Here is an 18,650-nt window from a genome sequence, read left to right on the forward strand (position 1 = left end):
TAAGGTCGCTGGTAAGTATTACACGCTGCGATATCGTTACTGACGCCGGATGTGCGTCACTAACAACTTGACCCCGGCGACCAAACATTAACGATATCGTAGCGTGTAAAGCCCCCTTTAGTCTTTTGTCTGTGATAGTTGAGGATACGTGCGATTCGCCAGCCCCAGCTAGTAGCCGAAGCTTGTAATATCTTATTGTTCCAAGTAATATTCCGCTGACTACTCTTACCGTCATTGTGTGTCTTGCCTGTAAATAAGGCAAACCCTTGTTTTCTGTAACCTCATCTTGCATTTTGTAGTTATATTCTGTCCGCCGGCCATCGCTAGCGATACAGAACCCCATCAGGTGAGCACATCTGATTTCACGATTTGCCGACTTTACTCTGGTAAGACCCTATTGCGCTTTTTGTCTTAGTTTTGTATCGTGTAATTTCTTAATTATGGAGAAGGCACGATTTTGTGCTCGGCTGCGATTGGTTAGATATGGACACTGTCAGGAAACGTTCAGTAATGTAACACTTTAACAATTGCTTTTTCTTCCGGACGGCAGATTATGCTTCCTCTATAGAGAGAAATAAGTACTGTGCTCTCACTTCTGCATCCTAACAATGGCTTTTTCCGTTTGCTTTGTTTTTTTGCTTGTATTTTATCCATTGCTCTCACAAGAATCTGCACAATCAGTAGAACCGGCCTGTTCTGAGGTACGTACCGTGAAGCATGCAATGGCTTTATAAGAAGAAAAGCATAACTGGTATTTTTTATATTAGATTGTAGAGCTTTCACACTGCAGGATATAGTAACAGTATATTTGGTGTACGGTATGATGTTCTTACTGTTGTCAATGAGCACATACAGTATGAAAGCATAAGAAGCAAGAAGGGGAAAAGCTGTAGAATCATTAATTACTCTATCAATATTTAAATAAAAAAATAAATATATATATATATATATATATATATACATACACACACACACACACACACACACACACACACACACAGTGCTCAGTATAAATGAGTATGACCCCTTTGAAAAGTCAAATTAGTTGATGCAAAATTGAATACACCCCACGTCAAAAACTACAACATCTAGTGTCTTATATAAGCGCTACAATTTTTTTTTTTTTAAAGGTGAGCACCAAGTCTTCTAGGCATGGAATGAATAAGTTGGCAACTTATTGTAACATCTATTTTTTTACATTATTTAAGAACTACTTCTACCGTGTTAGAGCCTGTATACTGGATAGAGAGTGATTACAACTTGTCTGTTCAGAATTCTCCAAAAGGTGTTTCCTCTTCAGAAATGCTCCTCATGGAGCCCCACATAAGGACACTGGTGTCAGAGAGCTATATTTCATTGATGGTATCATGAATTCACAGATGTACTACTCTATACTGAAAGAGAAGTTGCTACCATCACTCTGTGCCCTTAGTAGATGTGCACTTTCCAAACACGACAATGATCCTAAATCTTCTGGGTTGTCTGGTTTCTTCTCACATATACCCAAGACATAGTGATGGGGAAGTTTGGTTGTAATGAGGTCTGTAAAGTGCTGCGGAATATGATGGTGTTGTGGCGCCCCTGACCTGGTCAGGCACCACTGAGTACTGCATCCATGCTGGGTCAGTACAAGGGGTACAAGGTAGGGGGCGTAGCTCTCCCATCCCAGCTAGTGGTGGGTGGTGTCACTGGAAACAGAGAGTTGTGCAGAGGCAGCCGAAGGAGCAGGAGGTGTAGAGCCGCGTCTGGAGGGCAGAGCAGAGGAGCAGGGCCCTGCCAGACACTGCACCAGTTAGTGGCTGCTGGCGGGGGAGAAAGGCTACCCTGAGGTGCCGCCTGAAAACCACCTAGGCAGCAGCAAGAGGTGGCTGAGTAAGGGGACTACTCGGTAGACCAAGCCCGCACGGGGAAACAGGTCCCCAGAGCAGGGGCCCATTCAGTTGGCCTGCCAAACCTGCTGGTAAGGCCACTTTATGCACCTCACCAACCACACAGAGTCTGCAGCTACAGCAGCAACGAGGGGGCCCATAAGGAGGACAGAGCCTGGAGCAGTCTTACCTTGGTCCACGCTCCCCGCAAACGAACCAGAAAGGGGAGAACGGCAGAAGTGACTTCCCTGGGTGATCCCCGCAATACTACAAGTAGGGGTCACATCAAAACAAGAAGAGCTAGGAAGGCGAGTCAGCAGTCACCCCTACATCAGCTGAAGGGATACCTGGTTCCACCTGGTTCACCATAGCATCGCCCAGGTTAGCTCACGTTGCCACCAGAAAAGTGAGTAAAAACCCTAAAAGACTTTGCTGCTTGTGTGTGAGTTCTTCTGCGACCTGTGGTACTACACACTTACACTGAGCCCTGGGGCCAGCCTCACTCACGGGAGGCCACAACATCTAACTGCACCTACCACCAGCCCCAGGCATTCCCTAACTGCAGTGGCGGTCGCCCTGACCGCAATACCGAGAGTGGCGTCACGAATCCCATTGAAGTTAACCTACCTGTGACCAGAAGATTTCCAAGCCCGTGGAGACCCTGCGGCGACCTGCACCTGAAGGTAATGCGGGGCTTCACAGTGCTATATAGGCAAAAAAAAACAACTAAGAAACAGAGTGAATGTGATTAAGGTCAAGTATGTCTCTTTATCTGAACCCAATTGAACATCTATGGGGAATTCTGAAGAAGCAAGTTGTCATCACTCTCCGTCCAGCATCCAGGCTGTAATAGAGGTCATTCTTAAAGAATGAAAAAAATATAGGATGTTACAATATGTCACTAACTGGTTAATTCAATGTTTAGAAGACTTGGTGGTATCCTTGAAAATCATGCAGATTATACAAAATACTACTGTAGATGTAGTGCCTTTTGATGTGCAATCAATTTAATTAAAACTGAAGATTTTGTAATGAACATTATTATATTATTTACTATTATATTATATTTTTTAACTCATTTTATTGAAGAAAAATAAACAAAACATTATACAAACAATTGTACAATGAAAAAATGAACCATCTAGGATGGCAACAAACCGCATATACAGTATAATAGAAATGATAAAATAATATACACTGTGATGGAGATCTATAAGGGAGACTCATACAATGAAGTTACATAGTAATTACAGATGGGCAAACCTGCAGATGTTCAGGTTCGGCGGGTCCAGACAGACTTAAAAATATATATATATCATATTATTATTATATGGAGACCCAAATTTGTGTGCTGTAAAATGGTGCTAGTAAGAGCTAGGTGCCTGCAAGGAGAGTTATACTTACCGAGTCTCCCATGCAGCTTTCACACCACTTACGGGTTCGCGCATTAGCTCTCATGCATATTCACTGCTTGCCCCACTTACCTTTTGTGATAGCATCTATGATTGGTTGCAGTCAGACTACCAGTGTACTGGCATCTGTGATTGGTTATGGAGTGTAAAATTAAACATACTGTAAAAAATGGTGTAGGGTCCTTTGTATTTTCATGCCCAGTGAAGATAAAGCATACTGTTAAGCGGGCTTTACACGCTGTGATCTCGCTAGCGATTGTACCAGCCCCCATCGGTTGTGCGACACGTGCAAATCTCTGCCCGTCGCACACAACCTCGCTTACCCCCGTCACACGGACTTACCTGTTCTGCGACATCGCTCTGGCCGGCGATCCGCCTCCTTTTGTAAGGGGGCGGGTGGTACGGCGTCACACCGCAGCCATCCAATAGAAGCGGAGGGGCGGAGATGAGCGGGACATAAACATCCCGCCCACCTCCTTCCTTCCGCATAGCCAGTGGAGGCAGGTAAGGAGATGTTCCTCGCTCCTGCGGTGTCACACGCAGTGATGTGTGCTGCTGCAGGAACAAGGAACAACATCGCTAATGAGAGGTAAGCTATTTTTTGTTTTAAGACGACCTCTCCGCGGCAAATGATTTTTGCCACTTTGCGACCATTTTAGGTCGAACATAACTGTTACACGCAACGATATCGTTAATGACGCCGGATGTGCGTCACAAACAACGTGACCCCGACGATAATTCATTAACAATATCATAGCGTGTAAAGCCCCCTTTACATGCTGCAGCCTCCAGCTGTGTGCAATATCTTGGCTGTATATCAAAATGCAAGGGACCCCATGCGGCTTTTTTAAAACTATTTAAATAAATTATTTTTAAAAACCGAGTGCAGTCCCCCCCAAGTTTTTGATAACCAAGCAGAATAAAGTGGACAGCAAGGGGCTGGTATTCCCAGGATGGGGAGGCCCATGGTTATTTGCCCCTCCCCAGCCTAAACATAGTAGCCCGCAGCAGCCCAGAATTGTTGTATGCATTACATGCGGCAATTCTTGCGCTTTACCCGGCTCATCTCTACTGTTGTGATGCATTGGCAAACGGGGTAATATAAGAGGTTAATGACTGCTGTAAACTAAAAAAAAAAAAAATTACCGCTGCCATTAAGCCCCAGGTTAGTAATGGGGAAGAGTCTATGAGACCCCAACATTACTAATCCTGTAAGTAAAAAAAATAAGCACAGAGAAAAATCCTTTATATAAAAAAAATCCTCTTTCTTTAATTTATTATCCCCCCAAAACACCCCTGCAGGTCCGATGTAATTCACAAAAAGGTCCCACGACGATCCTGGCTCTGCTACATACTGAGATTGCAGTGTACGGTCACATTAGAAAATGTAACTGCTCACTGCTGCTACCGGAATATGCTGATGGAAGCCACAGCTGTGAGTGGCGATGTCACTGAGATCACCTGAGGTCACAGCTGCGATTCCCATGGTACCCCACCTGCGACCTCAGTGAAACTCTGTGACCTCAGCTCAGTTGAACTCTTCTAATTCAATGCCAGATTACCAGATTAGGCTGTGTGCGCACATTGTGTATTTGGTTGCAGAAATGTTCTGCACCAAATCTGCATCTCCTGGCAGAGTAAAGCACCAAAGCCGCATCAATACAGTTTCGCTTTTTCCCAGGAGATGCAGATTTGGTGAAGATATTTGTTTCAGAAATTTGCAGCAAACATATTGATGCATTTTTCTGCCAGGAGATGCAAATATGGTGCAGAAATTTATTGCAGAATTTTGCACCAAAACTGTATCTCCTGGCAAAAAAAACAACGCATCAAAACCGCTTCATGTTTTTTAATGTGTTTTTTCTACCAGGAGATGCAGCTTTTCTGCATCCAAATAATCAACATACACACATAGCTTTAGCCGGTAATCTGGAATTGTGTTCATTGAGTTTGCCTGAGATCACAGCAGGGTACTGTGAGAACTAACAGCTGTGACCTAAGGTGAACTCAGTGACATCACCACTCACAGCTGCGGCAATTCATGCGGCATCATGCCGCGATCCAAAGAATTCAGGAACAGATTCAAGAACAAATTGAGATCTATCAGTTTGGAAAAGGTTATAAAGCCATTACCAAAGCTTTTGGACTCCAGAAAACCACAGTAAAAGCCATGATTCACAAATGGCAAAAACATGGAACAGTGGTGAACCTTCCCAGGAGTGGCCGGCCGACCAAAATTACCCCAAGAGCGTAGCAATGACTCATCAAAATTGTCACAAAAAAACCCACAACAACATCCAAAGAACTGCAGGCTTCACTTGCCTCAGTCATGAAAGTCTTCATGACTACACCATAAAAAAAAAAAAAAAAAAGACTGGGCAAAAATGGCCTCCTTAACAAAAATAACAAAGGCTCATCTCAGTTTTGCCAGAAAACATGTTGATGATCCTCAAGATTTTTTGGAGAATACTCTGTGGACTGATGAGACAAAAGTTGTACTTTTTGTACGGTTTATGTCCCATTAAGTTGGGCGTAGAAGTAACAGCATTTCTGAAAAGGAACATCATACCAAACAGTAAAATACGGTGGTGTTAATGTGATGGTCTGGGGCTGTTTTGCTGCTTCCGGACCTGGAAAACCTGTTGTGGCAAATGGAACCATGAGTTCTGCTGTCTACAAAAATAAAAATCTTGAAGGAGAATGTCCTGCTATCTGTTTATTACCTAAATCTGAAGCACACATGGGTTATGCAGCAGGACCATGATCCAAAACACACCAGCAGGTCCACCTCTGAATGGCTTAAGAAAAACAAAATTAAGACTTTGAAGTGGCCCAGTCAAAGTCCTGACCCTAATCTGATTGAGCTGCTGTAGCATGACCTTAAAAAGGCGATTCGTGCTTGGAAACCCTCCTATATGGCTGAATTTCTCAAGAATGTTGTTCACATCCTGGGTTATAAATAAAACAAACATTCTATGAAAGTCAGTATTGTCAAAATTTTGGAAATCGTTCTTGTATTCAGTGAAATATTTAAACCTTACTTTTCAAAAAGGGTGTGCCCATTTATGCTGAGTAGTGTGTGTGTATGTGTATATATATAATATAGATATATAGATAGTGCTGCACTATTGGCACCCCTTCAATTCTGTCAAATACTCAGTTTCTTCCTGAAAATGATTGCAATCACAAATTCTTTGGTATTATTATCTTCATTTAATTTGTCTTCAATGAAAAAAAAAAAAATTGTCATACAGCCAAATTGGAAATAATGCCACACCAAACATAAAAAATGGGGTGGACAAAAGTATTGGCACTGTTTGAAAAATCATGTGATGCTTCTCTAATTTGTGTAATTAACAGCACCTGTAACTTACCTGTGGCACCTAACAGGTGTTGGCAATAACTAAATCACACTTGCAGCCAGTTGACATGGATTAAAGTGGACTCAACCTCTTTCCTTGTGTGTACCACATTGAGCATGGAGAAAAGAAAGAAGACCAAAGAACTGTCTGAGGACTTGAGAATCCAAATTGTGAGGAAGCATGAGCAATCTCAAGGCTACAAGTCCATCTCCAAAGACCTGAAAGTTCCTGTGTCTACGGTGCGCAGTGTCATCAAGACTTTCAAAGCCCATGGCACTGTGGCTAACCTCCCTAGATGTGGAAGGAAAAGAAAAATTGACGAGAGATTTCAACGCAAGATTGTGCGGATGGTGGATAAAGACCCTCGACTAACATCCAAACAAGCTCAAGCTGCCCTTAAGTCCGAGGGTACAACAGTGTCAACCCGTACTATCCGTCGGTGTCTGAATGAAAACGGACTGTATGGTAGGATACCCAGGAAGAACCCACTTCTTACCCCGAGATATAAAAAAGCCAGGCTGGAGTTTGCCAAAACTTACCTCAGAAAGCCTAAAACGTTTTGGAAGAATGTTCTCTGGTCAGATGAGACAAAAGTAGAGATTTTTGGGAAAAGGCATCAACATAGAGTTTACAGGAAAAAAAAAAAAGAGGCATTCAAAGAAAAGAACACGGTCCCTACAGTCAAACATGGCGGAGGTTCCCTGATGTTTTGGGGATGCTTTGCTGCCTCTGGCACTGGACTGCTTGACCGTGTGCATGGCATTATGAAGTCTGAAGACTACCAACAAATTTTGCAGCATAATGTAGGGCCCAATGTGAGAAAGCTGGGTCTTCCTCAGAGGTCATGGGTCTTCCAGCAGGACAATGAGCCAAAACACACTTCAAAAAGCACTAGAAAATGGTTTGAGAGAAAGCACTGGAGACTACTAAAGTGGCCAGCAATGAGTCCAGACCTGAATCCCATAGAACACCTGTGGAGAGATCTCAAAATGGCAGTTTGGAGAACGCACCATTCAAATCTCAGGGACCTGGAGCAGTTTGCCAAAGAAGAATGGCCTAAAATTCCAGGAGTGCATTGTAAAACTCATTGATGGTTACCGGAAGCGGTTGTTCGCAGTTATTTTGGCTAAAGGTTGTGCAACCAAGTATTAGGCTAAGGGTGCCAATACTTTTGTCTGGCCCAGGTTTGTGTCAAATGATCAATGATTTGATTTTTGCTTCATTCTCTTTTGTGTTTTTTCATTGCAAGCAAAATAAATGAAGATAATACCAAAGAATTTGTGATGGCAATCATTTTCAAGAAGAAACTGAGTATTACCTGACAGAATTGCAGGGGTGCCAATACTTTTGGCCAGCACTGTGTGTGTATATATATATATATATATATATATATATATATATATATATATATATATATACATACATACACACACATACATGTATATTTATATCGACACGCGCGCGCTCAATAACTATATGTCTTGTATATCTGATTCCATACCAACTATGTGAAGTATTCAACTTGTCAACCTCCATCTATTGCAAGATTGCAACCCTGAGCCGCAGGAATATAGCAGACCGATGATAGGATGTTCTGTGTAATATATGTACTCAGTCACCGGACCTTAGAGAGCACATATGGATGACAACCACCTGTCACTTCTACACAAATCCCTCAACGCATGGAAGAAACTCACATCATCAATCACAGACAGATGTTTCATTAACTTTTTTTTTCCCCTAAGTGTTATTAATATCTTAATACAATTAAACCGTACACAAGATTAATGAGTAATCATGATCTAAGGGGGAAGATACGAAGACATTATCCAAGAAGGGTTTTAGAATGGAAAAAGTGGAACAATCCCCCTAAGGTCTCCGCAAGTTTGATTTACCACTTATATGTAAAATAAAAGTGGTCTAGACAAAAAAAAAAAAAATCCGCTTCCCATTTATTCATCACGTCACATTTCCCTCCATGTGTCGTGATTTTGGCACACGTGTGTCTGTGTGCTAGCCATGATAATACACGGAGACCAGGCACTTATACTCACCTGTCCACGCTCCTGCTGTTAGTGTTGTCTCCTGCGATGCTGTGTCCGGCCACTGCTGTCTCACCTCTGCTGTTACTTCCGGGTCGGCTGTGCAGTGCATATGTATAAGCATAATTAGCCGGCCTGGAAGCAGGAGACCGCAGCGACTGAAGACAGTGTTGCTGGACACAGGAGAGTTAAAAAGCTTTTTACTTTAAATGTACTGTACGAGTTTTTCTGGTTTATGTTTCATGGATCACACTACTGTGTGGTCCATGGGACATCAGTGCTGCTGGAGAAAAATGGACTTGTCTCCGTGCGGAACACACGGACACGCGTGTATGCCACACGTTAACACGTCAGTGAGAAAACACTGATGTGTGCACAGACCCATTGATTTTAATGGGTCTGCGTGTGTCCATGATTCTAGTACGTATAAAAACTGCAACATATGTAACAAAATCACTGGCGTATGAAGGAGGCCAAGACTAGGTGCGTACTAGAAAGTGACTTTTTCTCAAGGAAAATCCGGACCCTCTGAAAGAATCCCACACCTGCGGTAAAAAAAAAGTATCAAAACCGCAACGAAATCCGCATGCGGTTTTGCCTCGGTTTGGTGCGGATTTGCCGCGGTTTTTTCGGCACTTTTGGTCCCTGCTGATTTTTAGCATTATTTATGACAAAAACTGCAGATACCTGCGGAAAAGAAGTGACATGCACATTAATGCCGCAGCGGAAAATCCGCGGGTAAATCCGCAGGCATAAAAAAAACGCAGTGCGGGCACAGCATTGCTTTTATACTAAATAGGTTTTGCTGCGGATTGACTGCCGAAATGTTAGACATTTTCTGCAGCAAATCCGCGGTAAAATCCACGGTAAATCCGCAGCGTGCGCACATAGCCTAACTCAGTGTTTCTCAACTCCTGTCCTGAAGATCCCTCAACAAATCATGTTTTCAGCTTTTCCTTAATCAGGCTTTCAGTATTTCCTTAACATTGCACAAGTGATGGAATAATTCCTTGTCTAATATTGAGGAAAACCTGAAAACATGATCTGTTGGTGAGTCTTGTGGACTGGAGTTGAGAAACACTGCAAACTGGTGGCTACAGCTATGCACTGGATTCGGAGCTTTGTGGTGTACACCAACTCTGATTAAAAAAAAAATATATATATATAGTCGCGGGCGGGGAGGGGGACGCTGCGCTCACCCACTGCTCGGGTCCGGCTGCTGCTGCTGCTCGGTGGTGGCTCGAGCGGTGGGCCGGATCCCGGGGACTCGAGCGGCGCTCCTTGCCCGTGAGTGAAAAGGGTGATGGTTTTGGGGGTTTATTGTCCGTGACACCACCCACGGTTGTGGTGAGGTTGTGACACCACCGCTGCTCTGGACGGGGATCCCGGGAGCGATGACAGGGAGCAGCTTGGATGTTGTTTTTCCCCTCCGTGGGTAGGGGGTTGGTTGTCCCGGGGCCCGGTGAAGGGAGGGATGGCAGGCGGGTTACGGGGTCTGGTGAGGTGCAGGGTCGCGGGGGCAGCGCGGTGCCGCACGGCACAGTGGTACTCACTCAGCCATTGATGAACACAAGTCTCCGGTAAAACAAACAGCTGGATGGACGGGTCCCACAGACGGCTGCGGTGGTTCTTCTCCCGGTAGGTTGGTGGTGACTGCCTTTCCCTGCACCTGTGTTGTGTTCTCGGTTCTGGTGGCTTCCCACCGGTAACCTGCTCCCCAGCTTGGATGGATGCTGAGGGAGCCCCTTTTGCCCGCAGGCTCTGGCCCTGGGAACTGTAGCCTTGGCGGTAACTGTGTTTCCCTTCACGGTTTGAGCTGTTGCCTTCAATCGGGTCTTGACTGCTGGGAAACCCCGGAGGTTCCCTTCGCTTACGGATTTGACCGGTTTTACGGCGACTCCAAGCCTGGTCGGGGTCCGTAGGCCCTGCCGAATGGTGCTGGCTTCTCTTCGCTCCCCGATCCGGTACCGGCGGGCCACCGCCCGTCCCCGGTTCTTACGGTTCACGTCAATCTGCCTCGCCTGCAGACGGTCACCACCGTCTGCCAACCATGCTGTATGTGCCCGGGCCACGCACCCGGACACGGTCAGGCTGCTCCTCTACCACTTCAGTCCTCAACTCCAAAACTGATCTAATCTGACTCCTTTTCCCGCCTCCAGGACTGTGAACTCCTCGGTGGGTGGGGCCAACCGCCTGGCTCCACCCCCTGGTGTGGACATCAGCCCCTGGAGGAAGGCAACAAGGATTTTTGGCTGACTTCGGTGTGCCTAGCCGGGGTGTGGGTTGTGTTGTTGCAGTACCTGTGACGTCCTGGCTTGTCCAGGGTGCCACATTCCCCCTTAGTAAAATGCAGACCGTCCGCGGGCTGCCCGTCCATCACCGGTTTTATTTTTGTTAACTGCAAAGATAGAAAACGGTAAAAACATGTAAAAACATCACAACATTTCACAACGGTACGGCTTCCGCTCTTCTCCCACCCAAATAACCTGGCCCTGATGCTGCCCCTAAGAAGTGGGCAGCACCCCTTGACCCCAGTCCAGAACCAAGTTTCCCGAGCCGGTACTGTCTGTTTCAGGGGACCCGCGTCCATGGGGACCCCTGAACCCCCGGAGGATCGCCACCGGTTACGGTAGTGGCGGGCCTGGGCCATCCCTTTCCTCCAGGCCCATCCTCCCAAATCAGCCTCTCCGGAGGCGGTAACGGTGTCAAGACAACATTTATTTACATCCCACTAGTTTGTGGTTGCCCTGCCAGTTCTCGGGCTTGTCCGTAAGAAGTCCCTTACGCAACGGTGCAGGAGGTTCCTACGGGGACTAGTTGCCGGCAACGGCCGGGTTAATCACGGTTCCAATCAGGTAAACTTCGGTTGGTCCATCTTATCATTCAAACTTTCTTAACTCCACACTCAACACACAAAGCCCCCTTTAAAGAGTAGTTTCCCGGTACCTAAGTGGCGGTCTACCTAGGTTGGGATGGGTGGACCTTCGGGGCCCGGTGTCAGTGGTGGCAGGCAGTGGGGCAGAGGGAACAACTAGTTCCTCCTCCCTGCTATCGTGTGGGGCAGGTGGAGGCATAGGGAAGCTGGGTACAGGTACATCCCTGGGCACTGGCTCATGGTCGATAACTTCCATCACTTCTTCATCCACGGGTTGTGGTAACAGTATCACTGGAAGAATCACCGCGCCGTTCTGCGTAGGCCAGTCTGACGGGAAATCACCCATAATGGTATGGATCACCTCTTTTTCTTTCTCCGTCGGTTGGGGAACTGGAGCTTCAGCTGCTTCACTCAATGGTAGTTGCTTTAGATGGTCCTGGGAAACCGTGGCCAAAGTCCTCCCCTGGTCACGGCTGATCTGGTAGGCCTTCCCATTCTCCCATCCAGTGGGCTGTACAACATACGGGGTCCTTTCCCATTGATCATCCAGCTTGTGAAGCCTTCTTTTCCGCTTTAGTTCCACATCCCCAGGCTGGAAGGGACTGGCAGGCGCCTTTTTGTTGAAGTACTGTTCCTGCTGTCCCCGACTCCGGCACAAGTTCTTTTCAACATATTCTTGGACCTGTCGGTACTGTGCTCTCCGCCGGGTGTCCCATCCAGCTGTCAAAGGGAGTGATTCTGGGGCTTCCAACCCCATTTCTAAGTCCACTGGTAGCCTGCCGGGGCGAGCCCTCATCAGGTATGCTGGAGTACATTTCGTGGAGCTGGAAGGGATATTATTATACATATCGACCAGGTCAGGTAGCTTCTCCGGCCACAGGTTCCGCTCTTCCAATGGTAACGTCTTGAGGAGGCCCAGGACAAAGTGGTTCATCTTTTCACACATGCCATTGGTTTGGGCATGGTAAGGCGTGGTCCGGATTTTCTTGCAGCCGTACAACTGGCAGAATTCTTGGAATACCTCCGCTTCAAAAGGCCGGACCCTGGTCGGTAAGCACTCTCTTGGGGTACCCATGCGGTCGACAGAAATAAGTCTGGAACGCTCTAGCGGCGGTACGGCCGGTTAAGTCCTTAACCGGGACAACCACCATGAACCTTGAATAGTGGTCTACAATGGTCAGAGCGTAGGTGTACCCACTTTGGCTGGGGGTGAGCTTCACATGGTCGAGGGCAACCAGCTCCAGCGGTTGATGCGTAATGATCGGGTGTAGGGGTGCCTTCTGGCTGGCCTCGTCCTTCATTCTCAATGCGCAGGAGCCGCATTCTCGGCACCAGGCCTCCACAGATTCCCGCATTCCACTCCAATAGAACTGCTCCCTCAACAACATCTCCAGCTTCTTCCACCCGAAGTGCCCAGCACCATCATGGTAGGCCTGCAAGACGGTGGGTATGTTAGCCTGGGGAAATACTAGCTGGCGAACCTTCTCGTGGGTCTTCGGGTTAATCAGCTCACGATACAATTTCCCCTGGTGTAGGTACAGCCGGGTCCGTTCTCGCCACAGACGTTGGGCTTCGGCAGGGGCCGCAGGGTCTATCCCAGCAGAACCCTGTTCCACCAGGGTCTTGACCAGACGGACAGCAGGTGCCTGGTCCTGAGCTTCTTGCCACTCCTGGCGGGGCAGCGGGTCTAGGTTCACCCGTTGTTGATGGACATGCACCTTCTCAGCTAGCGGCTGAGGTCATCATCCTCTGGCCCCCCTTCCGACAGGTGGGGCATCCGGTAGAGTGCATCGGCATTAACGTTGGTACGGCCGGCCCGGTACTTGATGGTGAAATCGTAGTTGGCTAACTTGGCCACCCACCGCTGCTCCAGCGCGCCCAGCTTGGCTGTATCTAGATGGGTTAGCGGGTTATTGTCCGTGTAAGCGGTGAACTTGGCTGCTGCCAGGTAATGGCGGAACCGCTCGGTGATAGTCCACACCAGGGCTAAGAGCTCAAGCTTAAAAGAGCTGTAGTTCTCCGGATTCCTCTCAGTCGGTCGGAGTTTTCGGCTAGCATAAGCAATCACCTTTTCCCTTCCGTCTTGGACCTGGGATAGAACAGCCCCCAAGCCCACATTGCTGGCATCGGTGTAAAGGGTGAATAGGCGGCTGTAGTCGGGGTATGCTAGGATTTCCTCCCCGGTCAGAGCCGCTCTCAGCTGGCGGAAGGATTCTTCATGCTTTTCTTCCCACACCAATGGGGCTCGTAGGGGTCTACCACCCTTGCTCTGTCCCACTAGGAGGTCTTGCATGGGGGCAGCCAGTTTCGTATACCCCTTAATGAAGCGACGGTAATATCCCACCAGGCCCAGGAACTGCCTCACTTCCCTCACTGTGGTCGGTCTCGGCCAGTCTTGGATGGCAGTGATCTTCTCGGGGTCGGGGGCGACACCTTCCGCACCCACCACATGTCCAAGGTACTGCACTCTGGGCTTCAGCAGATGACACTTTGAGGGTTTCAACTTCATCCCATACTTGGCAAGGGACGCGAACACGTCGGCTAGGTGCTCCAGGTGGGCTTCATATGTCTGTGAGTACACAATCACATCATCTAAGTACAGCAAGACGGTCTTGAAGTTTAGGTGCCCCAGACAGCACTCCATCAGCCGTTGGAAGGTTCCGGGGGCATTGCACAGCCCGAACGGTATGCTGTTGAACTCACAGAGTCCCATAGGAGTGGCAAAGGCAGTCTTCTCTCGGTCTTCAGGTGCCACGGCCACCTGCCAGTACCCACTGGTGAGGTCAAGGGTAGAGAAGTAGGTAGCGGTTCTCAGCGCGGCCAGGGACTCTTCAATACGGGGCAGAGGGTATGCATCCTTATGCGTTATCTGGTTAATCTTCCGGTAATCCACGCACATCCTCATGTTGCCATCCTTCTTCTTAACCAGCACCAACGGGGCGGCCCAGGGACTACAGCTGTCCCTAATAATCCCCGCCTCCTTCATGTTCCTCAACATGTCTTTGGCGTATTGGTAATGTGCAGGGGGAATAGGCCTGTATCTTTCTTTAATAGGGGTGTGTTCACCGGTAGGGATGTGGTGTTGGACCCCCTTAATCTGCCCAAAATCTAGAGGATGTTTGCTAAAAACCCGCTCATACTCCTGTACCACCCGTATACTCCTTCCTTGTGATGTGTGGGGGTATCATCAGTGCCGACGTGTAGCTCTCGACACCACTCGTCTAACTTCCCCCAGGGATGGGTGAGAACTGGTGGTAGGCGGTGAGATCGGGGGGACGACCTCATGGATGGTGTGGGGATCTAGAGTGAGCAACTTGGCAAGGGTAGCGTACCGGGGAAGCCTAAAGTCTTCCTCCCCACAATTCAACACCCTTACGGGCACTCTCCCTTTTTTGACGTCTACCACCCCTCGGGCGGCCATTACTGTCGGCCAGTGTTCGGAGGGCATGGGCTCTATCATGGCGGGGTAGTCTCGCCCTTGGGGTCCTACCACTGCCCTACACCAAATCATCATCTCACTCCTGGGAGGCACAAGCAAAGGGGCCGCATCCATCACTCTCACTCCTCCAATCTCTCCTCCTGTCGAGTTCACAGGCTGGCGATACATCAGGGCCCGGATCTCACACTGCACAGCTCTCTGTCGGCTCCCCGCCGCTGTGGCGGCCAGCTGCTGCAGTAAGGTCAGCACCTCACTCATACAGTGCTCCATCACATTAGTCCCTAGCACTACTTTTGGGTTATGATCGCTGGGTTCATTCATTATCACAATCAACCCCTGGTGTTGCAGTTCAGCTCATCCCACAGTCATGGCCACTTGTTTGTACCCCACTTGGGTCAATGGGAGTCCATCAGCGGCAATCAGTGTCATGCTGCCATCTGGGGGGGCTAGTTCGTCCTTCCCCCAATACCGTTGATACAGTGTGTATGGTATTGTGGTTACCTGAGATCCAGTGTCCAAGAGAGACATCAGCGGGATGCCGTCCACTGCCAGGGGGATGATGGGCCGGGCTCCGATGTACCGGTCCCGCCAGTCAGGGAGGCCACTGGGTTCGACTCCTGAGGATTGGCCCGTGGCCCCAGGGGTTGCTTGTTTAACGGACACTGTCGGGAGTAGTGGCCGGGCTTGCTGCACCTGTAACAAATCGGAGGTCCATACCGTGAGTCATTGGCCCTTCTCCGCTGCATCCAGGGGACGTCCTCGGGGCTGTCGGCGAGCTGCATCTTCCCCGGGGGCTGGGACCTGGTCGGAGGCTGCAGAGCGGCGAGGATCTTGGCGAGGTCCCCATCCATGCGGCGGACCTGGGCAGCCAGTTCCTCCATCCTTCCACTTGGGGCTGCAGGTGCTGGGGGCGTTGAGAGAGCAGGGGCCGCCACGACGGGAGCAGTCTCAGCTGGCCATGGGGCTGTCTCAAGGACTTCCGATGCTGGGGGCTGCAGCGCTTTAATGGCCCGTTCCTTTAACACGGCAAAGTCCACATCAGGGTGTTCTAGGGCCCACAGCCGGAGTTGTTTGCGGTCCTCCGAGAACCTCATCCCCTGCACAAACTGCTCAACTAACATTTTGTTGCTGTCCGCATCATTAATGGTGTCTACCCGCTTTAGTGTGCGGAGGGCGGTTTGCAAACGCTAGGCGTAGTCCTGAATGCTATCAGAGGGCCGTTGCCGGCATTGATAAAACTGCATCCGCAGCTCGGCTTCGGTACGGGTCTCAAAGGCAGTCTGCAGCTTCTCAAAGATGGTGGCTACAGAGGCCCGGTCCCCCTCGGCCCAGGTCTCTGCCTCCTGCTCAGCCGCACCGGTTAGCTGCCCTAGCACTACCGCTGCCCGTTGCTTATTAGTCAGGGGGTACAGTTCTAATAGCGGGCTAAGCTTCTTCCGGAAGACCTGCAACGCGTCAGGCTTCCCATCGTACTGCGGCAGCCAGGTAGCTCCGGGCACATAGGGCAAGGAGAACGGCATCACCTGAGAGAGCTGGGACCGCGGCGCCCCCCGCCAATGCGGCCGGGACCTGGGCGGGCCCATTCCCATCCATGGGTGCCGCTGCGGCTGCGACCGCCGCTCCTCCAGCGGCTCCGTCGGGCGCGGACATCTTGTTTCCGTCCCCCTTAGTCTTTTTCCGGCTCCTCCTCTACAGGGGCGGGGTTTCGGCTTTCGCGCCTCCACTGCTCGAGGAGACGCTTGAGCGGGGATTTTTCGCGCCAAAAATGGCGGCTTCTCAAATTTTTCGGCCGGACACCTCAGGCGGTCACAAGGCGCACCTCTACCAGACGGCAGAGCGGTAAGATCCTGTTCGTGATGCCAAGTTGTCGCAGGCGGGGAGGGAGACGCTGCGCTCACCCACTGCTCGGGTCCGGCTGCTGCTGCTGCTCGGTGGTGGCTCGTGTGGTGGGCCGGATCCCAGGGACTCGAGTGGCGCTCCTCGCCCGTGAGTGAAAAGGGTGATGGTTTTGGGGGGTTTATTGTTTGTGACGCCACCCACGGTTGTGGTGAGGTTGTGACACCACCGCTGCTCTGGACGGGGATCCCGGGAGCGATGACAGGGAGCAGCTTGGATGTTGTTTTTCCCCTCCGTGGGTAGGGGGTTGGTTGTCCCGGAGCCCGGTGAAGGGAGGGATGGCAGGCGGGTTACGGGGACTGGTGAGGTGCAGGGTCGCGGGGGCAGCACGGTTCCTCACGGCACAGTGGTACTCACTCAGCCAATGATGAACACAAAGTCTCCGGTAAAACAAACGGCTGGATGGACGGGTCCCACAGACGGCTGCGGTGGTTCTTCTCCCGGTAGGTTGGTGGTGACTGCCTTTCCCTGCACCTGTGTTGTGTTCTCGGTTCTGGTGGCTTCCCACCGGTAACCCGCTACCCAGCTTGGATGGATGCTAAGGGAGCCCCTTTTGCCCGCAGGCTCTGGCCCTGGGAACTGTAGCCTTGGCGGTGACTGTTTCCCTTCACGGTTTGAGCTGTTGCCTTCAATCGGGTCTTGACTGCTGGGAAACCCCGGAGGTTCCCTTCGCTTACGGATTTGACCGGTTTTACGGCGACTCCAAGCCTGGTCGGGGTCCGTAGGCCCTGCCGAATGGTGCTGGCTTCTCTTCGCTCCCCAATCCGGTACCGGCGGGCCACCGCCCGTCCCCGGTCCTTACGGTTCACGTCAATCTGCCTCGCCTGCAGACTGTCACCACCGTCTGCCAACCTTGCTGTATGTGCCCGGGCCATGCACCCGGACACGGTCAGGCTGCTCCTCTACCACTTCACTCCTCAACTCCAAAACTGATCTAATCTGACTCCTTTTCCCGCCTCCAGGACTGTGAACTCCTCGTTGGGTGGGGCCAACCGCCTGGCTCCACCCCTTGGTGTGGACATCAGCCCCTGGAGGAAGGCAACAAGGATTTTTGTCTGACTTCGGTGTGCCTAGCCGGAGTGTGCGTTGTGTTGTTGAAGTACCTGTGACGTCCTGGCTTGTCCAGGGCGCCACATTATATATATATATATATATATATATATATATATATATATATATATATATATATATATATATATATATATATATATATATATGTGTGTGTTAATTAGCACAGAATTGCAGGCCTAATTAGCTTACTATTTAGACAAATACTGTCCATATGACCTGTCAGGAAATATAGGCCGTAAATCTAAGATTCACCTAGGGGTGGTCAAGATGGTTGAATAGAGAACGATACTCAATGTACCAGTCCCCAAAAGTTATCTCCAGACTAGACATCTCCAAATTCATTACCTATTCAAGAAGGAATTTTTCCTTGCTGAGTCAATTGGCATCTTCCTTATTGGATTTTTACCTTTAGTATATATATCAAATAGATGAACTTGTCTTTTCTCCATCCTTAAAAGCATGGTTGAGTGGACTTTTATAATCTTTACATTGTTGGCTTCTTTTTTCTAACTTTCATCATGAATTAGTGTGCAGAGGTGACTAACTTCTTTTATGTATGATGATTAGCGATGAGCGAATGTATTCTCCACTATTCACTATCCGACGGATAATGGGATATTCGAGCTATTCGCTAGCCGACGGATAACGGGATATTCGAGCTATTCGCTAGCCGACGGATAAAACA

At 49.2% G+C, this 18,650-nt stretch overlaps 1 protein-coding gene across 1 annotated transcript in view; it reads left to right on the top strand.

Annotated features, from left to right (window-relative positions):
• Positions 1 to 581: 581 nt before the first annotated feature.
• CD180 (CD180 molecule) overlaps positions 582 to 18,650 on the top strand; it is a 33,350-nt gene continuing 15,281 nt past the window's right edge. Inside the window, exon 1 of the mRNA XM_075342484.1 lies at positions 582 to 701. Within this exon, the coding sequence (XP_075198599.1) occupies positions 609 to 701 (93 nt within the window). The 5' untranslated portion in view covers positions 582 to 608. The remainder of the gene's footprint in view (positions 702 to 18,650) is intronic.

The sequence above is a fragment of the Anomaloglossus baeobatrachus genome, chromosome 1 (genome assembly GCF_048569485.1).
Source record: "Anomaloglossus baeobatrachus isolate aAnoBae1 chromosome 1, aAnoBae1.hap1, whole genome shotgun sequence".
Taxonomy (NCBI): Eukaryota; Metazoa; Chordata; class Amphibia; order Anura; family Aromobatidae; genus Anomaloglossus; species Anomaloglossus baeobatrachus.